The sequence below is a fragment of the Balaenoptera borealis genome (assembly GCF_965194805.1).
Source record: "Balaenoptera borealis genome assembly, chromosome: 11".
NCBI classification, from domain to species: domain Eukaryota; kingdom Metazoa; phylum Chordata; class Mammalia; order Artiodactyla; family Balaenopteridae; genus Balaenoptera; species Balaenoptera borealis.
This window is the reverse complement of record NC_138868.1, coordinates 100,355,955-100,380,084: the sequence shown is the minus strand read 5'-3', so window position 1 is coordinate 100,380,084 and position 24,130 is coordinate 100,355,955. Positions and strand designations below refer to the sequence as shown.

General features: G+C 42.1%; 1 protein-coding gene and 1 pseudogene across 7 annotated transcripts in view; one reads left to right on the top strand and one right to left on the bottom strand.

The window, feature by feature from the left end:
* The first annotated feature begins 3,697 nt into the window (after window positions 1–3,697).
* LOC309604859 (ferritin heavy chain pseudogene) lies at window positions 3,698–4,603 on the top strand (annotated as a pseudogene). The gene has a single exon. The product of its transcript is annotated as a ferritin heavy chain pseudogene (transcript).
* Window positions 4,604–5,102: 499 nt separating this feature from the next.
* Window positions 5,103–24,130, bottom strand: part of GRIK4 (glutamate ionotropic receptor kainate type subunit 4) — a 456,420-nt gene continuing 437,392 nt past the window's right edge. For all 6 annotated transcript variants that reach the window (XM_082339798.1, XM_082339799.1, XM_082339802.1 and 3 more), the window contains one exon: window positions 5,103–24,130. In XM_082339798.1, coding sequence (XP_082195924.1) covers window positions 23,777–24,130 — 354 coding nt within the window. In that variant the 3' untranslated portion in view covers window positions 5,103–23,776.

Below are 24,130 nucleotides of genomic sequence, written 5' to 3'. Positions count from 1 at the left end.
CATCTTCTTTATCCATGCATCTGTCTATGGACACTTAGGTTGCTTCCATGTCCTGGCTATTGTAAATAGTGCTGCAATGAACATTGTGGTACATGTATCTTTTTGAATTATGGTTTTCTCAGGGTACATGTCCAGTAGTGGGATTGCTGGGTTGTATAGTAGTTCTATTTTTAGTTTTTTAAGGAACTTCCATACTGTTCTCCATACTGGCTGTATCAATTTACATTCCCACCAGCAGTGTAAGAGGGTTCCCTTTCCTCCACACCCTCTCCAGCATTTATTGTTTGTAGATTTTTTGATGATGGCCATTCTGACCAGTGTGAGGTGATACCTCATTGTAGTTTTGATTTGCATTTCTCTAATGATTAGTGATGTTAAGCACCCTTTCATGTGTCCATTGGCAATCTGGATATCTTCTTTGGAGAAATGTCTATTTAGGTCTTCTGACCATTTTTGGATTGGGTTGTCTGTTTTTTTGATATTGAGCTGCATGAGCTACTTGTATATTTTGGAGATTAATCCTTTGTCAGTTGCTTCATATGCAAATATTTTCTCCCATTCTGATGGCTGTCTTTTCATCGTTTATGGTTTCCTTTGCTGTGCAAAAGCTTTTAAGTTTCATTAGGTCCCATTTGTTTATTTTTGTTTTTATTTCCATTTCCCTAGGAGGTGGGTCAATCAGGATCTTGCTGTGATTTATGTCATAGAGTGTCCTGCCTATGTTTTCCTCTAAGAGTTTTATAGTGTCTGGCTTTACCTCTCGGTCTTTGATCAATTTTGAGTTTATTTTTGTTGTATGGTGTTAGAGAGTGTTCTAATTTCATTATTTACATGTGGCTGTCCAGTTTTCCCAGCACCACTTATTGAAGATGCTGTCTTTTCTCAATTGTATATTCTTGCCTCCTTTATCAAAGATAAGGTGACCATATGTGCATGGGTTTATCTCTGGGCTTTCTATCCTGTTCCATTGATCTATCTTTCTGTTTTTGTGCCAGTACCATACTGTCTTGATTACTGTAGCTTTGTAGTATAGTCTGAAGTCAGGGAGCCTGATTCCTCCAGCTCTGTTTTTCTTTCTCAGGATTGCTTTGGCTATTCGGGGTCTTTTGTGTTTCCATACAAATTGTGAAATTTTTTGTTCTAGTTCTGTGAAAAATGGCGTTGGTAGTTTGATAGCGATTGCATTGAATCTGTAGATTGTTTTGGGTAGTATAGTCATTTTCACAATGTTGATTCTTCCAATCCAAGAACATGGTATATCTCTCCATCTGTTTTTATCATCTTTAATTTCTTTCATCAGTGTCTTATATTTTTCTGCATACAGGTATTTGTCTCCTTAGGTAGGTTTATTCCTAGGTATTTTATTCTTTTTGTTGCAAATGTAAATGGGAGTGTTTCCATAATTTCTCTTTCAGATTTTTCATCATTAGTGTATAGGAATGCACGAGATTTCTATGCATTAATTTTGTATCCTGCTACTTTATCAAATTCATTGATTAGCTCTAGTATTTTTCTGATAGCATCTCTAGGATTCTCTGTGTATAGTATCATGTCATCTGCAAACAGTGACAGTTTTACTTCTTCTTTTCCGATTTGAATTCCCTTTACTTCTTTTTCTTCACTGATTGCTGTGGCTAAAACTTCCAAACTATGTTGAATAATAGCAGTGAGAGTGGGCAACATTGTCTTGTTCCTGATCTTAGTGGAAATGGTTTCAGTTTTTCACCATTTTCTGTCCTCAATTCTTTTCATTCTTTTTTCTTTATTCTGCTCTGTGGTGGTTATTTCCACTATTTTATCTTCCAGGTCACTTATCCGTTCTTCTGCCTCAGTTATTCTGCTATTGATTCCTTCTAGAGAATTTTTAATTTCTTTTTTTGTGTTGTTCATCATTGTTTGTTTGCTCTTTAGTTCTTCTAGGTCCTTGTTAAATGTTTCTTGTATTTTCTCCATTCTATTTCCAAGATTTTGGATCATCTTTACTCTCAGTACTCTGAATTATTTTTCAGGTAGACTGCCTATTTCCTCTTCATTTGTTTGTCTGGTGGGTTTTTACTTTGCTCCTTCATCTGCTGCATATTTCTCTGTCTTCTCATTTTGCTTAACTTACTGTGTTTGGTGTCTCCTTTTTGCAGGCTGCAAGTTCGTAGTTCCCATTGTTTTTGGTGTCTGCCCAGTGGGTAAGTTTGGTTCAATGGGTTGTGTAGGCTTCCTGGTGGAGGGGTCTGGTGCCTGTGTTCTGGTGGATGAAGCTTGGTCTTGTCTTTCTGGTGGACAGGACTGCTTCCGGTGGTGTTTTTTGGGGTGTCTGTGAACTTAATATGATTTTAGGCAGCCTCTCTGCTAACGGGTGGGGTTGTATTCCTGTCTTGCTAGTTGTTTGGCATGGGACGTCCAGCCCTAGAGCTAGCTGGTCATTGAGTGGAGCTGGGTCTTAGCATTGAGACAGAGATCTCTGGGAGAGCTCTCACCGATTGATATTACGTGAGGCCGGGAGGTCTCTGGTGGTCCAATGTCTTGAACTTGGCTCTCCCACCTCAGAGGCTCAGGCCTGACACCAGGCTGGAGCACCAAGACCCTGACAGTCACACAGCTCCTGCCCCCTGAACCATCACCTCCTGGAAATCAGGGGCTGGGTTACTGGCCACCATCCTTCCCTCCAGAGTCCTGCCTGGGTCTGACACAGAACAGGCACTGCATTTATAGAATTCCACTCTGCCTCTATCACTTCACAGCTGATGCTTGGCCAGGACCCGAACCGCACGCCACCCCCTGGCCTAGGCGCGACTGGTTGGGATGATGCTTGGTACTGCCTCTTCCACCAAAATTCTCTAACTTCCTTGAGACACCTTATAAAATCAGTTTGCTATAGCCATGTACACACATACGTACGCCTCTGCTTCTTTCAATATTCACTCTTCAGTTTACTCCATTCTGGATTCTTTTTCCACTGCTCTCCACTGAAACCATTCTTGTGAAGGCCACCAATGGATACTTCTGTTTTCATTTTAAATTCATAGTAGCATTTGGTTCACTTAACCTCTCCCTCCTTTTTGGCATCTGGGGCATCATTTAGTTTTCTTCTTTCACACTGACTGCTCCTTCTTAGTCTCTTTGACTAGTTTATCCTCCTCTACTCTACCTCCAAATGTTAGAGTTTCTTAGGGTTTATTTCCAAGGCCTCTTCTTTCCTTTCCCCCTCTAGTCTCTCCCTAGGTCATGTCATCTATTGCCCTTATTTAAATAACATCTTCACGCTGATGAATTACCAGCCCAGACATCTCTGAGCCCTTAGACCTGCATATTCAACTGCCTTTTTAATATTTCCATGTAAGTTGTCCTTAGATGTCTCAAATTTAACGTGCCCAAAGAAAACTCAGTCTCCTTCCTCCAACCCCTCTTAATCTAGTCTTCCCTATCTTAGTAAACAGCACCACTTTCTACACCAATTGCTAAAGCCAGTAACATGGAATTTATTCTGGACTCTACCAAATGTTATATATCAATACCTCCAAAATACACTAATCTCTGTCTCCACAGATACCCAGCTCAGAAAGGCACCCTACAAATATTTGTTTAACAAACAACAAATGGGGAAAAGGTTTCTATTTGCCCACTTAAGAAACTCTGGAACAGGTTGCTGGGAGTCTTATGGTATGAGAAGTTGGTGTTCTTATAGGGTAAGAAGACACTGGAATTGACAGTCCTCGCGGAGAGTTGCCGCGGTTTCCTGCTTCAACAGTGCTTGGACGGAACCCGGCGCTCGTCCCTCGCTCCGGCAGGCTGCTCAGAGCCAACCCTCGCCACCACCTGACAACGCCCTCCGACTGCCCCAAGGTCCCCGCCGCCGTTACAGCGCCGCGCAGCCACCGCCTCACCTCAGCCGCCCGCCATGACGACTGCGTCCCCTTCGCAGGTGCGCCAGAACTACCACCAGGACTCGGAGGCCGCCATCAATCGCCAGATCAACCTGGAACTCTACGCCTCCTACGTCTACTTGTCCATGTCATACTATTTTGACCGCGATGATGTGGCATTGAAGAACTTTGCCAAATACTTTCTTCACCAATCTCATGAGGAGAGGGAACATGCTGAGAAACTGATGAAGCTGCAGAACCAGCGGGTTGGCCGAATCTTCCTGCAGGATATCAAGAAACCAGACCGTGATGACTGGGAGAATGGGCTGAATGCAATGGAATGTGCGCTACACTTGGAAAAAAGTGTGAATCAGTCACTACTGGAACTGCACAAATTGGCCACTGAGAAAAGTGACCCCCATTTGTGTGACTTCATTGAGACTCATTACCTGAATGAGCAGGTGAAATCCATTAAAGAATTGGGTGACCACGTAACCAACTTGCGCACGATGGGGGCCCCCGAATCTGGCATAGCACATTATCTCTTTGACAAGCACACCCTGGGAAATAGTGATAATGAAAGCTAAGCCTTAGGCTGGCTTCCCGTAGCCACAGGAGTGACTTCCCTGGTCACCAAGGCAGTGCATGCATGTTTGGGTTACCTTTACCTTTTCTGTAAGTTGTACCAAAACATCTACAAGTCCTTTCCTTAGTATCATTCCTTCAAATAAAGTAATTTGGTACCCCCCCAAAAAAAAGAAGACACTGGAATTAAAGCATGCCAGAAAGAAGTGGGGAAAAGATTTCCCCAGCTTCTGGGATAGGAGGGAAACTTGCCTAGGGGTGGATAAGAGTTAAGGTGCATAGATCATCTGAGTCACTATGTTGTGGTGTGGGAAGGGATGTTCACACAGGATAGGTATCAGACCCCTCTAGTTCACACCATGGGAACTTTCCCCAACTTTCTTCATAGAAGAACTTGTAAACTCAGAGAGTGAGGCAGCACTTTGGGGAACCTACTTAAAGGACTGTAGCATCTTAAGAAAAAAAGCAGTTCTGAAGTATGTAACATGGAGGTTAGTGACAGTAGTAAAGCAGCAGGGAAATTTTATAAGCCACTGAGCATATGAGAGCTGAGGACCCTGCCAGTGAAAGAAGGTCTAGTAAAGGTGAGTTTGCAAGCCCTCAAGTACCCAAGTTGCTGCAGGTGCTTTTACACACACAGACACACACACGCACACACACAGACACACACACACACACACACACAACCTTTGTCAAAAATGTCTGGGAAAAACAGCATCCTCTATTACCCTCTTGGAGAGTCACTGCACTATTGCCATTATAAATGGTCCAAAAAGTTGTGCAGTAGAGAAAATAGTTTAACTTTATTTCATGCAGCATGTTCCAAACATGTTTGGCCTCAGAGACCTCTGTCCTGAAATACCTTATAACATGTCACTGAACACTACTGTTCCCCAAAACAGACAATGACAGGGAGACAAGGTTTCCTTAGCCACAGACTGAGAGTCTGTGGGTCTTGGAGAATAACTTACCAGGGGTCTGCAAATCCCTGTGTGCTCCAAACCCTGAATAAACAACAGTTCTCAAATACACATGTGCTACTTTTAAAAAATGTGTCAATATTTGCAATTTAAAAAATACTAATTCTTGGGGCTTCCCTGGTGGCTCAGTGGTTGAGAATCCGCCTGCAGGGGACACGGGTTCGAGCCCTGGTCTGGGAAGATCCCACATGCCACGGAGCAACTGGGCCCGTGAGCCACAACTACTGAGCCTGCGCGTCTGGAGCCTGTGCTCCGCAACAAGAGAGGCCGCGATAGTGAGAGGCCTGTGCACCGCGATGAAGAGTGGCCCCCGCTTGCCACAATTAGAGAAAGCCCTCGTATAGAAACGAAGGCCCAACACAGCCATAAATAAATAAATTAATTAATTAATTTTAAAAAATAAAAATAATTTACATTCCCTCACTTTGTAAAGAACACACATTAGATCCCCATTTTTAAAAAAATAAAAATAAAAAAATAAAAAATACTAATTCTTAATTACTCAATACTAAATGTCTAACTGTGATCCTATTATGTGGGAGCGTGAAGAATATTTTCTCATTAAAAAAGAATTTTTATAAGTAAGAGTTTGTGAATCTACCAAACTTAAAATGATTTTAATCCTATAAATAATAATGGCTAATATCTTTTGGTGCTTAATATTCAGGTACTATACTGAGTGCTTCATAAAATTGTCTCACTTAATCCTACAGCAGTCCTATGAGGTAGGTACTCTTATTATCATTTTCATTGTATAGTTGAGAAAAATGAGGCTTAGTGAAATTAAGTGCAGGAATTCGTTGAGCATCACAAAAGAAAAAGTGGTCGAGTTGGAATTTCAACCCAGGAGCCTTACTCCAGAGCCTATATTTTAACCATTTGGCTGTCACCCCTGATCAAGACAATGTGTCCTGAAGGGAATGAGGCCCACGCCACGTGGCTGAGCTTTGTCAGGGAAGAATGGAGAGTTCTGTGTTTTATGGCAGCTGATTCTGTTCCCGAGAAACTTGTCCGTGGACTTTTCTTCCACCAGACCACTCTTCCCTTCTCTTCATTAATTCTGCAATTTAAAAAGAAAGAAATGCAATTCAGCATTTCGAGGAAAATGAAGGCATGAGAGAAGGGACCTTTCCTCAACTTTCTTTCAGGTAAAAAAATTAATGCTTTTCCCTCATGAAATTACACCCATCTCCACAGCACCTCACCAGGATCTGGCCTAGAAAGAATTGAAAAAAGCACATTTTGACAGAATTACCAAGGGAGTTATGAAGCAAAACAGTCCTGGGGGAGAGAAGCCTCAATGTGCTTTTCCTAAAAGAGGGGACTCTGCGTGGTTCGATCGAGGCCCGTCGTCTCGCTTTTGGTAATAATGCTGAATCATGAGCATGCTTCTCAGTCAGAGACAAGACAAGTGATTTGAGTGAGTTAAGATGTACCTTTGAACCTATGGCAAGGCTTAATATATACAATTTTTTAAAAAACTGACACACCAGAGAGCAAAAGGAAGGCAGAAAATGAAATGGTGGTCCTTCATGCATAAAGATGACAATGATTGCAAAGTAAGTGTCCTTGACTCTCTGCTGCATAAATTATCGGCTGAGTGTTACTGCCTAATGTCTCAGATTGGCACTGATTTTGTCTTTCTTTCAGCATATGGAATAGATTTTTGCTTACCCATAAACAGTATCACCCCATCCCAGATAGTATCCCACCAGGAAAATGGAACATCAAATTGCTTTCCCGAACTGTTTTTCTTTTAGCATTTTATTTTCCAGAGTTTTCCCAGCATATCTCAAGCAGCACTTTAATACCTCAACTCCTGAGGTGCAACAGTATATTATAAATGATGTACTGGGGAAAACACTTATTTGGGATCTAGATGGGAGTTAATAATTTAACTGCCTTTTTTTTTTTTTTAAGAGCTCCTGACTTTTATTTATTTATTTATTTATTTATTTATTTATTTATTTTTATTATTTTTTTTGCTGTGTTGGGTCTTCGTTTCTATGCGAGGGCTTTCTCTAGTTGCAGCAAGTGGGGGCCACTCTTCATCACGATTCGCGGGCCTCTCACTATCGTGGCCTCTCTTGTTGCGGGGCACAGGCTCCAGACGCGCAGGCTCAGTAGTTATGGCTCACGGGCCTAGTTGCTCCGTGGCATGTGGGATCTTCCCAGACCAGGGCTCGAACCCGTGTCCCCTGCGTTGGCAGGCAGATTCTCAACCACTGTGCCACCAGGGAAGCCCTTAACTGCCTTTTTAAGAGCCGCATTTCAACATGTGTCAATGAAGTCTCCATGGGAGAAACAAAACGTCAGAATAGTCTACCTTAAACCAATCAGTACTTAGACCACCCAGAGTGACAACACTTGGCATAATTTCTTTTATAGATTAGTATGAGCTCTGTATTGTATAGATGTAAGTATATATATATATATATATATATGTATATTAATATATACTTATATATAATTATATATGAATATGTAATTCATACATACATGAATGTTCTTCCAACTAAAAGCAGGGTGAAAGAAGAAAAACAAGGGCAAGAACAAAGAGGACTCCAAAGTGAGTCTTATAAAATGCACACAGTGATGACATACAGTTTACAGTTGGGCCTCAAATTGAGCTTTCCAGATATTCATTCAACAAAGGGAAGTAACCTTGTCAGTTCACAGCATTGAAAGGATAAAACCAAGTACCCAAGGGATTTTTTAAGCTGTTTTTGGCACCAAGATCAGATATGGCTCTATCCCTAGAGGCCTGGTAAAATGGACACTGTATGATGCAGTGATCATAAGACTCAAAAACATTCTTTACAATAGAGTTAGTGACATTCATTGGTTGTTTCTCATAAAGACCTTCCATCTCCGCTAATAGCATCTCACCAAAGGGTAACTCTGTAAGAATAATTCTTCAGGGGCCCAGTATAGTCTGTATAATCAGCTCTCTGCTGATGAACAATGTGCAACTAGAAATTGAAACCAGAAAACCTTAATTAATAAAATATACTGGCTGGTTATCACCTAACGTGCAAGAAGTTAGATTTTGCCAGTAAATGCTTTACTGAATTAGATTTTGATCAGCTTGAAAAGTCTGAAAAGCCTTTCCACCAGCATAATAAACACCAGAAAGAGGATGCAGCTAATGGCAGTGCATAGTAGCAGCCTGGGAAAGGGTCGCCATCATCATCATCATCATCATCATCAGAATCTCTTCCATTTCTTGGGCTCTTCTTATTTACTAAGCTCTGTCTATATGCACTTTACATGTGTTATCTCTGTAATCCTCTGTAATCCAATACTGCAAGAGATTTTATTTTACCAAAAAAGACATTGGCGATTATAACCATTAGATGAATTGCCCAAAGCACCACCAGCTCATAAGGGGTACTGACTCCAGTTCTGACTTTCTGTCGTCCCATACCACCTTTATATTTCTACCGTTAATTAGGACACCCCCCACCCCAACCAGCACCACCAATTTCTTGTAAACCCTTTCTATTTCGTATGACTTCTTTCCAGATGGCACATAGGACTAAAAACGATTTGAAAACAGAAATCACTCTGTTGATCTTTTGAGTAGATTTAATATTGTAGTAGAGAGAGAGAGAAAAGCACTTCTCAATCCTTTTACTTTGTTGGTAGCAATAGTGCAATCTGAGTTCTTGGACAGTCTTGATTTCTACTGACTAACACATTCTCATTAAAAACCACTTATCTACATTCCTTTAACGAGGTTACCTACCCTTTAACGCATTTGTGGTAGGGTGCTGTTCTTTGGTTTTGTTTTCCTGCTTGCATCTGTTTTGTTTTGTCAGTACACACCAAGGCAATGCTAGTGCTGCTACAAGCAGCCCTCCATATGTTACAGATGCACTCAAACCATGAGACCTTAGGAAAAAGCATCCCTGTTGGCCTTAGATCAATAGTTCAGTGTCCTCAAATATCTAACCGAGGCTATGTCCATATAATTAAGAATATTGCTTTGAAAGAATGACTGAGTGAGTGTTTTTGTGGTCAGTGATTAAACTTGAAAGACAGCATAGTTCACCTGAGATATGGGGGTTTTCACTCAATATTATATGGTAAAGAGTTATCCATATGTAGAGGTGGTTTTTTTCACCTTTACAACTGTGAATTGTTCCATTTCCAATTAAATCATAACTTTAAAAAATCTGTCCACTTATTGGTGGACATTTAAATTTTTTCCCGTTTTTTTTTTAAAACAATCTGTTTGTTCTGCTGTTACAAACTGCTGCAGTGTATATTCTTGTTCATGTCTACTTGTGAACATTTGCAAGAACTTTTCTAGAGTATATGCCAAGATCTGGAATTGATGATTCATAGAGTATCCCTTATCTTTACCTTTACTAGATATTGCCAGTTTTTCTTTCCAGATTACACTCTGACCAACAGTGCAGGTATGAGACTTCTTTTAAGCCAAAATCCTCACCAGCCCTTGGTATTATCAGACTTTTATTTATTTATTTAGTCTCCTTGATAGGTATGAAATAGTATTTTATTATTGTTTTGAAGATCTTCAGGTGTTTGAAAAATAGCTGACTTGGTAGCTCTGTGAAAACATAGCCTTGTTCTAAATGTAGTGGACGATGCATGAGAATCTATTCAGTGTATTCAATGACTGTGGTCAAGGAGACCAGTTGCGGCCAGTGCTTTGAGCAGCTGTATTTAAAATAAAAATGTCACTGGCATTCATATTTTGGCAAATTGTTAAAATATGTCTTCTCCTTTTTCTATGCTACTTACCTTTTTACCTTTTTCTGTTCAGATTGGGTTATGAATTGGGTGCTACAAATAAATAAGTCAAGATTGGTGCTCATCTGCATGGGGCAAGTAGTTGCTTAGAAATTTGAAGGCTTACTTTAGACTGTGGCCTGAACTTCGTTAGACATACTTTAAGATGTTCCCAATGGTTGAGGTGGGGCAGAGTGGAGTGGGAGGGGGTGGGGTGGAGGATTCGGCCTCTGCCACCCAGACGCAGGCTGGAAGCTGAGTAGGGAGGTGACTGCAAAGGCACCTGTGAGGATGCTTATTTCATCCTTTTAGCGTTGTTGTAGCTCTGCTACAGGGAATTAAGAAAGAGTTCTATGTCCACGTGAGTCCTTTTGTGAAAGAGCGAAAGTGGCCCCAGAGACAAAGGTAGCAGCAAGAGTGATTTGTGATAAGATTCCAAGGTGAAGGTGAATCTTGAGGGGACAGAGATCTGGTCCAGACTCTCCCGTTCTCGCAAAGAGATTCTACCTCCATTTTAATCTTGGAAGGTTTTATTAAGGGAGACTGTGCGGTTTTTTACATTTAGAATTTCCCACATAGGCTGCTGGGGCAGGTGACTCCTGGCTGACCCAATTGTGAAACAAGCCTCCTAGTCCTTAATTTCCAGGGAGTCGGCGTGATGTTGCCGAGAGAGCATGATCTTTGAAGCTGGCAAGCTCAAGTTCACATCCACGCTAGGAGAGGTTTGTGAACTTGGCAAATTACTTCAACTCCCTGAGTCTCCAACTCTTCAGCCCTAAAATCAGAGTGAAAAAGACTACCTGAGAGGGTTGCTGCGAGGATTAAATGTAATTTATGTAAAAGCACCTAGTATCATACCTGGGACACAATCGAAACGAGAGAAACATTAGTTTCCTTCCTTCCCTGACCCACTCCATCCTCACCCCTCTGTCTCTGGGACCAGCTTTCCCACAGACCCAGTGCCCCTTGGAAACCCCAGGATCCTTGGAGGCAGGAACCTCTATAACCTTCATAAAAGCTGACCTCTCCCAGACCTTGTCTCTGCTATTGTGTAACTGACTTATAATGATTAGCTCAGTGTTATACCTGCTGAACCCAAAGAAACCATCTATTGACAATCTCAGGCATCAGAGCAGGTTTATGGGGGACATGCAGTCTTTGGGGACAGTTGGAATCTCACAGTAATTAACACTAATGTCCAGGTCATACCACTTACCTTCAGGGCAAGCCTTGGTGTCCAATTTTTTTTTTTTTAATTTTTATTTATTTATGGCTGTGTTGGGTCTTCGTTTCTGTGCGAGGGCTTTCTCCAGTTGTGGCGAGCGGGGGCCACTCTTCATCGCGGTGCGCGGGCCTCTCACTATCGCGGCCTCTCTTGTCGCGGAGCACAGGCTCCAGACGCGCAGGCTCAGTAGTTGTGGCTCACGGGCCCAGTTGCTCCGCGGCATGTGGGATCTTCCCAGACCAGGGCTCGAACCCGTGTCCCCTGCATTGGCAGGCAGATACTCAACCACTGCGCCACCAGGGAAGCCCTGGTGTCCAATTTTGAAGTGAATGGATTTTTCTCCCAAAGTCCCCAGGGAACAATCATTGTCCTTACTGCCCTTAAAGTAACTTCCTCTCCTCACTGCTGGAGGAGGTTTAGGACCAATGGATAGGATTACGACTATCCGTGACACTCTTTGGTATTAAATTAAAATGCTTTCAATAGTTGGTGGCTGGCTTAGGTGGCTGCCTAGGGAACCTTTCATCTCTCTCGTCACCTTTCAAGGTTGTCCCTGCAGTGGCAGTCTCCAGGAAGGAGGCAGCCTCTGATAAGGAATTCGAATGGGGTCTCAGCCCCGTGCTTACCCATGGGACACTCAGCTGGCTGGAAACATCCTTCCCTTTGGTACAACAGCTCCTTACTGACTATCTCAGTGGAGAAACCGAAGATCAAACAAGTGTGATCTCTGACCCCCACGCTGGCCACCCAGCAGGGTTCTGTCTTCAGGGCAAGGGGGATTTGAAATAATTCATGTTGTTCTCTTCACAGTGTTTTGCCGCCACAGGAGGCTGTCAGCTGCTTGGGGCCATCAGTCTGACACACCTCTTTAGTTCTACAGGGAGACTAAAATACCATTTAAATCTTATTCCAACATTTCTCAAATCAGGTGGGTATTACCAAGCATGAAGGCATCATCCAAAAACTCAACTTTAAAGGGTTAGTTCTTTGGGAAAAATAAGAAAGAACATTTCCTCCTGTTTACTCTGAGATTTGCTTTTTTTCAATAGTGTGGTTATTGTGCCTTTCTTAATCTTTGGAGATTAGGCTTCAATTTTTCACCTAGACTCCAATTTGCTCATAAATCTCTTCATTTTGCTTAACTTAAATGTTTTGGCCAACTTCATGGTTTAATAATGAGAAGTAAAATTGGAGCCTTAATGACTACTAAGGAGGGAATTTTCATTTCATCTGGAATTAAAAGAGCTGTGGAAGGGGCAGACATCCTGTCAGACCAGCTGTCACAACCTTAGCTGAAGCATGCCAAATTACACATTTGATATTACACAGTTCTTTATACCCAGGGTAATTCTCCAATACGATGACGTGAAAATCCTTCAAATCCAGCCCTACTTACATCCACCTGATTTCTATGCCCCTATGGATTAGCTGCGAACTGTTCATTGAATTCAGGCCACCTGAGAAGCTGCCAGGTCCCCAGAGTGTCCCCCTCACATGCTGCGCAGCGAAGCCAGGCAAGTTACCCAGCTCCAATACACTTCAGCACAAGTTGTATAATGGGGGCCCTGAGACCACAATTATCAGATAACCAGGCAGGAGAGAGTACTGTTTCAGCACTTCCACTTGAGCAGACTTCAACTTAAAAGAAAGAAGGAACTCTAAAAAGTTTTAAAACCCTTTCCTCGTAAGTTTACCACTCGAGAAAGGTATCCACCCCATGGCCATGTAGCCTAGAATTCCCTCCTTATTCCAGAGTGAGAGGAAACGCTAGCTGGGTAATTCCCCTTGTGCAGAGAGAGGGGCTCTGGTTTCTTTTGCTTGTAAAGAATATAGTGGGTCCTCTGAGACCGTCGGTGGAGAGGCCACTTGGCACTGAGGAGAACAAAGGGAACAGGCTGGAGATAGACCAGCCCATTTCTACTGGGGGCCTCTTGGATGGTTAGAAAAGAATAAACTCAGATTCTTCCACCGTAGTTACTGCCCTTCAGGTATGTCCCAGGCCATCTTTCGTCACCACCTATCACTTCTTTCTAAGAAGTATCCTGCAATGACTCAATTTGCATTTAACCATATATTGGCTTAGGTTAGAATGCTTTGTGCAATTAGATTTTTAATACAGACTGTAAATTCCTCTAGGTTGAAGAACCTTGCTTTATATTATTTGTTCATTCATTTATTGATTGATAAATGAGTCAGCAATTAATCTACTCATTATTCTAGCACCTACTACGCTGAGAGCACGGTGCAAGGCTTACTTCTTAGGTACTCCAGGGACTCCAGAAAAGTGTGGTACCTAATTTCTGCCTTCTACTAGTTCAGAATCTTGTTGGATAAGCTCAGTGTATATGGAGATGAAGTTAGGTAATAATGCAATGGCGTACAGTAAGATCACAATGATTCAAAAACACAGTAAAACGACTAGAAGACAAATTTAATAATGAGTGTCTTTAGGTATTGACATTTGGGGTGGTTTATTCTTCTGCTTTTTGGATTTTCCAAATTTTCTACAATGTACGTGTATTACTTTATTAATCATAAAACACTAAACCTTAAAGTATGAAGTAAGTAGCAAAACAATAACAGCTGTGTTGCCAAATCAAATTAAGATTCAGGGTCAAATGAGTGGCTCAGAAAGTGAGTTCCTTCTGTTTTAAATGACTTGTTTCTGTATCCTTCAGTATCTAGACAGAAATGTGCACTAAATGCACGTTGAAAGTACTTTTTTGACTATATAATAATAAATTCTTGCTGAATATAAAGTTTGTTGATTATATAATGCCTTACTATGTCTTTTGTAATCATACCTTTCATTATTAAATAAATCTCTCCTATTATTTTATAACTATGTGTTTCCTATCTCTTCAACAAGATAATAATGTTTTGTGTTCTATATTATCCCCCCAACCCCCGCATTACAGTTATGTACATTTGTCTCCTCTTTTAGATGGCACTTTGAAGTCAGACCCCCTGCTGACAATCATAGGATCTCAAGGTTGAAATGAAAAGGACTTTGCTAAAAATAGTAAGATTCTAGAGCAGGGCGCTGTGTTCAAATCCTAGTTCCACCACTGACTTCTAAATTGCTGCTGGCCAAGTAAAATAAATGGTTTCCTTTTCTGTAACAGGAGGAAAATAATATCTTCCTGTTGTGAATATAAAAATAGCATATACAAAACACAGAGCGTATTATCTGGCCATTATTAAGTACTCAATAGAATATAGATATTACTATTATTATCATCTTACTCTTCTATAAGGGATCATAGCACATCATCTAATCTGACTTACCACAAAATGTAAGAATCCTCCCTGATATCCTTAATTTATTAAGGTATTTCTGATACCATCAACTTGCATACTCACAGTGATAGGGAACTCAGTGTTTTGTTTAAAAGTTCTTCTTTCATTGATCTGTATCCTGTATCTCAGCAATATGCACGATTAGTTCTAGGGGTTACATAGGATAAAAAGTCCACTGCCTTTTCCACATGACATTATCCATCCTCATATCCTTCAGTGGCACCCACAAATCTCCTCCCCTCTCCACCAGTGCAAACATAGCACTTAATAAAGTTTTATTGGTTTGAATGGTTAGAATTACCTCTTTGCTCACAATGGCTTGGGTGTCATCGTAATGGTAGGGAATGAACTAAAATGGAGAAAACAGCTACTGGAGGATCCTTCCAGATTTACAAGTCTAGGCGGTAAGCTTCTAGATCTACGGGGCTTTATGTATAATTTTCCTCATTTACATTGTTATCTCTGATCACTGAACAGGACTCTCTCTCTCTGGAATCAAAAACAGAGCAGCTGGATGTTTACATCACTAAATGACCATTCTGGTTCATTGAGGTGTGCTGTAATAAAACCATCAACCGTCATTGCTGTTAATAATGAGAAACATCGTCGGAGAACTTAATAAAAACTCTTCTTCCAGTAAAATTCCATCTCTAAAGTAATATATTAGCATCTCTGGTGATTTCTCAGCATTTGTGGAAGCAGGTTGTTTCAAAAAGTAATGCAAAACATTAGGAGTGAACAAAGTTATAGAAATAAAGTGATTTGTTTGCTTCAACAACAAAAAAGCAAGAATCCTAGCTAATAAAAATCAAGCATATGCAGAACCCTGCCTGTGTTCTATTCTTTCTGGAGGAAAATCCCCCAGATGGATTGGGATGCAATGGAAGATACCCTGGTAAAGGACACAGACAGGACTGGGTTTGAATATTTGCCTTTCATTATGAGGTTTTGTCTTTTACTAGCTGTGGAAATTTGGACATGTTATTTAACTTCCAGAAGCATTCATTTTCTCTCCTGAAAATAGTAATATTTAATTCAGAGGGCTATCACGAGGATTAAATAAACAAATGTTTGTAGTGTGTTTGGTATGTAGCCGATATTGGAGAAAAGCTGGTTCTTTCCCTCTGCTCCTTTCCTTCTTCTTTGATCTAAACACTAACACTTAGGAAAATAGCAGCATTTTCTTCAACTCATCAAAACTGGCCAGACTTCCGGAATGGTAATCAGTCTACATGCTAGAGCTATAATTTGTTAACTTTTCAACCATTACGATGTTTTCACATTTTAAAAGCAAATCACCAAGGGGAATTTCTTTCGGTTTTCCTGGTGAGTAAGGAAGAAACTGATTTTGATTATTTTGGTAAAGATGATCATATTTTTTCCGAGCAAGTACCACCTTGACGGACTTATACTGAAATGGATAGCCCATGAACCAAGTTTTGGTAATTTTCTTTTGGACCAGAAATCACTTTTTGAGGATAATGAGGAGAGAAGGGAGAAGGCTGATTGATTTTTTCCAAAGCTGGCATGGGAGTCAGGAGGCTGAATTCTTATAACCTTTATAACCTGTATAGAAGGCATGTAGACAGCTGGAAGAAAACGTTCCCTTGTACCTACCGATTGGAACCAACTCTCCACCAGCTTATGAATATTATCAACCTGCTGTCCCCACCAGGTTGGTGCCCAGCAAAATAAATGAAGTAATATTTTTGCCTGGCATAAATTATTAAGTTGTTCTATGCACGGTTGCTTTAAATCGGAGATGTATTAGCATATTTCTGCCACTCAGTTTCAAACATGCAACATTTTTATGTACATTTGCTCTCAGTTGAATTTGCCTCATTCATTCATGGGAACCAAATATGTGCAAAGAACCCTATGCGCTGTGAACAAATAAAAGATGGAAAGGGCATTTTCTCTGCACTTACAGGGCCTTACACTGGTAGATGAGAGTAAACACATACGATTCAATGTAGGAGGTGATAAGGGACAGAGAGAAAGGTTGGGAATGTTCAGGACAGGGAGAGGTTATTACTGCCTTGGGATGGGGATCGTGAAGACATCATGGGGAGATGACATTTGAGCTGGACCTTAAATATGCATAGGCTTTCATTTGCAGCAACATGGATGGACTAAGAGATTATCATACTAAGCAAACTAGTTGGAAAGAGAAAGACAAACACCATATGATATCACTTATATGTGAAATCTAAAATACAATACAAATCAGTATATCTATGAAAAAAAAAAACAGACTCACAGACATAGAGAACAGACTTGTGGTTGCCAAGGGGGAGGGGAGATGTGGGAGGGAAGGATTGGGAGTTTGGGATTAGCAGAGGCAAACTATTATACATAGGATGGATAAACAACTGTATGGCACAGGGAACTATATTCAATATCCTGTGACAAACCATAATGGAAAAGAATATGAAAAAGAATATATATATATATATATATATATGTGTGTGTGTGTGTGTGTGTGTGTGTGTGTATGTATATATATATATATATATATAACTGAGTCACTTTGCTGTGCAGAAGAAATTAACACAACATTGTAAATCAACTATTCTTCAATAAAATTTTAAAAAATATATATAGAAGGGTAGACTTTGTCAATGGAGAGTTGAATGGGAAGAGCATTCCAGGAGCTGGGAACTGCCAAAGCATAGGCAGAGGAGAAGAAAAGCATGGGACACACAGGATAAATGCAGAATAGGAAGCGGTACGGTTTGACTGCAGGGTGGGATGGAACGTAGGTGGGAGAAGTGTCAGGAGAAGGTTGAAAGATCAGCAAGGGCTGACTCAGGGAGGGCCTTACATCCTCTGGAAATAATGGCAGGCTCAGCAAATCTGTTGTTTTATTTGCAACAAAAAATAGGCTAGCTGAATAAAGATGTAGTTTCTGAATTCTGTACCTCATTGGCCAGCCTAACCACTTTCATTTTAACAATTTCATTGTCTGACCTTTCTGAAAATTATTTTCTGCCTACAATGGGCAAGGCTATTGATAAGTGTTGAGTACAGAGGATTGTCAACCTGCATGGCTCTTGTTCTCACTGACTGTGTTCTGCTACACTATCGGCAGAATGTCTTACCTGGTCACGTATTCATGCTAGAGGAACTCTGTTTTGCAGCTGATGGGGGTGAAGGGGAAGAGGTTTTAAGAAGTCAGCTCAAGCTTCTTATCATTCAACTGGGAATGGGGAAAAAACACCTTTTACTTCATGCATCTACATATAAGTTGGCTTAGAAACAAATTACATCCAAGACCGCTCAGTGAGAACTAATCCACTAAAAGCCAGAAGACTAAACCCAGCAATGTTATCTAGAAGCACGGACACAGGCTGAAGTGATCATGGAAAGTGTCTTCTCTCTTTTGAAATGGACATAAGGAGCCTTGATGGGAATCTGCAGGTCTATGCTAAACTCACACACACACACACACACACATGCCAGCTTAGCTTATATAAAGGGGAGCAAAAGCAGCACAGAGAAATAAATTCAAGTCTCTCTGTACAGAAGTATTTTTTCATTGGATCCTCTTTAAGCTAGTTTTTAAGTCCCGTTACCACATTTGAGTGTGTGGGTATATACTGTCTCCAGTAATGCTGTCCTGTGCTGTTTACCTCTCCTTTGACCATCACATGTCACCAGGTTTTGGTGATTTAGTATGCTTTTCTATGCCCACTTGGTGCTACAGGATTACAGATGATGTAGAAATGGAAGTTACATTCTGTTATTTTTAATGAAAAAGATACTAAGAATCTAATCAGAACTATCCAAGTAGAATAATTTTCCAGGCGGACTCCATGTGCTTCAGATAACTGGATGGTTTAATGGACCGAAAAGCAAAATCATTCTGAATGTTCCTGTACATCAGAAATTTGGGGGTTTGGTTCTGCATTAATTTTTCACGTTGGTTCCACACCTTCAGTTCTGTATTCACCCTCCTTACCCCCAATTTAAAAAGTATTTGATCTTTTTTTTTTTTAAAGAGCTCATAATCCACTTCAGATCATTTCATTGATTATTTCTCAGTTAGTCTTTCTGTATTCTGTAGGACTAGGCTGTTCGTCTCTACAGCTAATCCCACTGATACAACTTAAAGAAGCCCAGGAATGAGTCAGTGGTGAAAATCTCTAAACAGTATTGGCAGCAAACAGGAAGAAGCATAACAGGCGAGCTGGAATCCTGCAAAAAGGAACGCTGTGGGTGAAACAAAACAACAGCAACAACAAGCTGTCTCTTATCAGAAGGGCACTGAATTCATCAGCATGAATTAACCATATTTCATTTCCAGGGAGATGAAGGGAAATCTTATTTTTCTAGATGTCAAAAAAAATTTTTTTTAACAAACCCAAGACACAAACAGTCCTGCTTCTTCCCCTAAGCCAATCTCAACTACCTGGAATCTTTAGCCTCTCTGAATGTCTATATGGTTTGTATTCCAAATCACACACTCCAGCACTTGGATGTTTTGTGCTTTACTTTCATTGTTTCTTACAGGTAAGTTTTGTCTCCCCAGACAGAGGACAGATAGTTTCTTCCACTGCTTCATTATATCCCACAGAATCTAATGTGGGGCTGTGTACTAAAGAAGTACCTCTCAAGGTCACTCACCAATGTATGAAAAAGTCCCGACAGGGTGAGAGGTCCCTTGGTCCCTGTTCCCCTCTGACTTCTCTGCCATAGTCAGGAGAGAACATTGGATTGCGCGCAAGGGTTACTGAGGAGTGGGCAGGATTCTTTAGCTAATTTTCCAGCAGGAGGATCATTGTATTTATGGGTCTGACCTCCATCCTCTATAATATAGACTCTGCATATTCTAACCTTTGTAAACAGGGTCAATTCCCCAGACACAACACAGTCACAACGCACTGGTTCTCTGACATGCTTCGTTCAGTCTGAGCAGTGAAATATTTAGATGCATGCTCTTACTTAATGTATGGGGAGATTGTATACTCAATTTCTTTATGCCCCTTCTTTGGCCCTCAAATTTTCTGCCTTTTCTGATCAGAGGTTGTTTTTCACTTTATTCCCTTTGTATACTTTTTTCTTTCTTGATCTCAGTGTTATTTCTACCATTTGTTTAATGGCAATATTCGTATTGTTTTCATTCATTCTTCAGATTTGGAAATTGGTATGAAATTAACAAAATTTGAATGATAACGTTCTGTTAATAGTGACAGAACTTCTCTTGCCCAGTTGCCCTTAAATTATAACGGGGTTGTTGACCTCTTCAGTTCTAAAACTTGGCGACTTTTTCCTTTGCAAGCCACACCAGTTGTGAGAGATTATAGATAGGTAGGTAGGTAGATAGATAGATGATAGATAGAGTGAGTCTATATTTTTTCTGTGAGAAGAGGTTTCTGAAGTCACGTCGTCACCAATCTTTGAGTCATACGGTAGGTTTCCCAGGTTGTCAGCCACTGAGGACACTCCGTTGGGCTAATGGTGAGGGATTTGCCTGTGGGGGACAGGGACCCACCACAGAAAGGCACTGGAATAACTCAAGGCAACTAAAAGCTTACTTTTCTCTTTGAGAGGCCCCATAGGAAGCACTAGCTTTAAGTGAAATCTTTATGAAAGGATTCCTTCTCTGAATTTTCCCAACAGGTCTCTTTGTTATTACCCCAAGAGAGCTGTCTACCAGTCAGGGAATCAAATCTCCCTTATCGTGTCCAGACTGCTTTACTGCTGCACACACCCCCTTGGCGGGAGGGCTACAAATGGTTCTCTCAAGCTCCACTCAAACCACCAACCTGCTGTGTCTGAAATGCCCCGGCCCTTTCTGGCCTCGTGTATTTGACTCCTACACCATGGGGAAGTCCCCCTTGGATTCCAAAAGAAAATTAAACTCCTTGGAATTCCAAACTAATAAACTTTCACAGAGTGGTCCCAGGTGGATTGGTTATCATGATATTTTGGTCTCACCTAACCAATAAGAGGGCCGGTTGGCAAGTTCCCAGGATGAATATTCTCATATAAGCTTTGGATTAGAGGAAGCCAAAAGATTTTCGGCCATCTACGTGCTCAACTTACACCCCACCTGGGTTCTGAGGTAGAGATCTGGTGACGATTGGGGCCCTGCAAGGCAATTAAAAGAAATAAAGCAAAGTATTATATTTTAATTGATGTAATCTTCAAGCTCCCAGTGGAATCTGGGGTGATATCTGACTAGAGTTACCCTAGGCATCAATAGATGACTATTCTGTGAAAGTGCATTTAGGAAGACAAAACCCTATGAATCCTGAACTTCATTAACATGTGTATCCGTTTGGGGAGGGGCGGGGGATTGGCTCTGCCTCCAGGACTACAAATTGAAAGAAGCCACCTAGATTTTTCTGGGGTCTGAACAAAGAGCGGAAGAGGATAGGGAATGGAAAGGGAGTGAGAGAAGGGCAGGTGGAGGGGAAGACAAAATGTGGATTTCTACTTTTATTTGCTTTCAGAGTACCTGGATTTTAGACACACCAGACCGTTCTTTCCAAACCCAAACAGCTTTCATCCATCACTAACATTTCAGGGTTTGTTTCTGTTTTATTGTAAATATTGCAGTCGAAGAAAGATAAACAGACAAGAAAAAACGGCTTTATACAGTATACAGAATCAGATAGAAAATACAGAATGGAAAAGAAAGCTGACAACCAACAGATAAAAAGTGGAGACAAACCAAGGAAGAGAACTAGCTGGTTGCAGATTCACTCACCAGCTTGAGTGAGGTGCAGCAGTGGTCCCAGCAGCTAATAGAAACTGCCTAGCGCTGTCAGTCTTATCTTTATTCCGTGAAAGAAACAGACTTTATAAATGATTCATGGGGACATTTATTTCACCAATCCATTTTACAAAAGTTTGCTGTTGATCAAGATATCCTGCTCATAAAAACGAGGTTTTTTTTTTGTTTTTGTTTTTAAAAAAAACAACCCTTCCTGCCCCACATGCGATCTGACAGTAGGGACCACACTGTCAGAAGCAAGGAATGGAGCTGTGGGTCGGGACAGCATGGCACCATTGCCGTCTGCGGTCCATCTGCCTTCAGGTGCCCTTCCCACCAAATCCACGTTTCTCCAGGAGGCTCTAAGCAAGGTTTCAAAAAAGACTCATGTCCTGCAGAGCTTGCCGACATTTGATGGTTTAAGAGGAAAAAAGATTCAAATTTATGAGAGAGAAGAGGTCAGCCTAGGACAAAACTGGCATCCTTTATAGGAACCATCAGGGTACCCCCAGGATGGCAGTTCTAACTAATAGTCCTGGCACAAAGAAGATGTCGACCTAATGTCGACGGCAAAAACATGGAATTAAGCTCGTTGTCTTGCAAAGGTGTCTTTATTTTAGTACGTTCAGAACAGAAACAATGTGAGGACAATTTGATTCAAGGTGGTGACAGCGGGGGAGATGGCTGTAGTGGCTGTTTAGTTCTCTCTCCCTCCGAATTTTCTAAGTTGACAAACAGAAATTGCATAGAATTTGTTTTCAATCGGAAAATGAAAACTCTCTGTGTGAAACTCCCAACTGGCGAAGCCAAGCAAAGGTCAAGCAGCTGCTGAGAAGCTTCACGCCTCCCGTCGGATGAGTGCTCGGGACACTGCAAACATCTCACAAGTACAGAAGTACTTAGCAGGCATCTGACAGCCTGGAAAGCATCAGTAACTCCGATTGTGTAGATGAAAGAGAAGTGAGATGCTTCATGTAAAGTCATACAAGGGGGGCTACTGCCCATGTTTAGGTGAGGACTCAAGAGTTCCTAGTTCCCAGGCCTGTGTACTGACTACAAGACCCTACCTCTCTCCCAGGAACCTGGCAAATTCTTGATTACTTAAGATCTTCCCATATAATAAACACACACACACACACACACACACACACACACACACATTTGCACCAAGGTCTCACATCTAGTAGCAAGAAATCACCCAATCCATGATAGCCTTGGGGGTCTGGCTTCATAGGCAGCTACTGAGTTTGATTAAAAAGAGGTGCAGTTGACAAAGTATGCACCAGACCAGCAGGGCGGCCCCATCCTTCCCCACCTGAAGACAGCACGTTCCTGCTGAAGCCAAGGCCAAGGTTGGGGAAATTTGTATTTACCCTCTCTGCTCCTTAAACAAGGCCCTGGGATACTTTGTGCCTTCTACTCTCCTCTGCTATCTCTCTTCTTCAGAGATCACGTTCACCAAAGACCAAATCAAACCCAATCGTAGTGAAAGTCGAAAAGAGAGAGAAAGAAAGGACAAATTAACCTCTGAAATCCCAGGCATTTCAAAGTCTCTCAGTAAACTATGAGTTAATTGGGTTTTGGCATTTAAGAAATTACTGGACCTTTCTTTGAGATTCTCCACCCAATTCACCTTCTCCTACATGCCCTGTGGCCCCAGTCACCACACAGAAAGGAGAGTTCAGCGCCTGGAGTCTGAGGCACTGGCCGCTTCATATCCTAAAATTTAGGAAAATGGTAACAGGGATTATTGTGACTTCAATTCCCTAACCCAGCCTCCCCCTCCAAGAAAACGAAACAAAGGAATAGAACTGAGACAACAAAGAAGAAAAGGAGGGAAGGAGAGAAACAGAGAAAACAAAAGAGAAGAACATTAACAAAAATATACAAATCCAGAAAAGAAAAACTTCCCTGTTGAGTTTAATTTTTTTTTTTTTCCCTGTAAGAACTAGACCCAGGGTACAATGGCCCCTTCCTAGGGGGAAATTCCACTGATGATGCCACCAATTCATCGGAAGTTCTGGGCAGGGACCCCTCCCACCCCGACTCTTTAGTTTTGTTGGGAGGGAAAGGCCCACTGCGGGAAGAGGGGGCTTGTGGCCAGGTGGGAGAGCGTCCCCTGCCACTCGGGCTCAACGTCTCTGGGTGGCCCCAGCTCCCCGGACCAGGGCGCCGACTCCGGCTGGGGCGTCAGGCTCTTTGATCGCTTTGTAAAGTTACTGGATCCAAAATCTGGAGAGAAGGGTGGACGCTGTACAAGTCCGGGGGCCCCGCGGGCAGCAGCGCGGGCTCAGCGAATCCCGCCTCCGCAGCGGGCCGGGGAGCCGAGCATCCTCGGCGGGCGGCGGGGCTACTCGGGCTCGCTGCTGTTGGTGGTCTTCTCCCACGCCAGGCTCTCCTCGCTGCGCGCCGGCGACGGCCGCGGCCGCAGGCCCTGGAAGCGGCGGCACTCGGGGCACACGCGTATGTGCGTGCAGCCGCGGGCCACCAGGGCGGCCTCCTGGGCCAGTCTCTGCGCCAGCTGGTCGGGCTCCCCGGCCCCGCACAGCTTGCCGTTGCTGAGGGTCACGGTGCCCCGGGGCCGGCGCTGCTCCTCGGGGATGGGGGGCCGCGGCGGCGGGAGCCCGGCGCGCCGCCGGCGGACACTGTCCTGACACAGGACGATGCTGCGTAGCTCGCTCACCATCTCCTGGCAGACGGACAC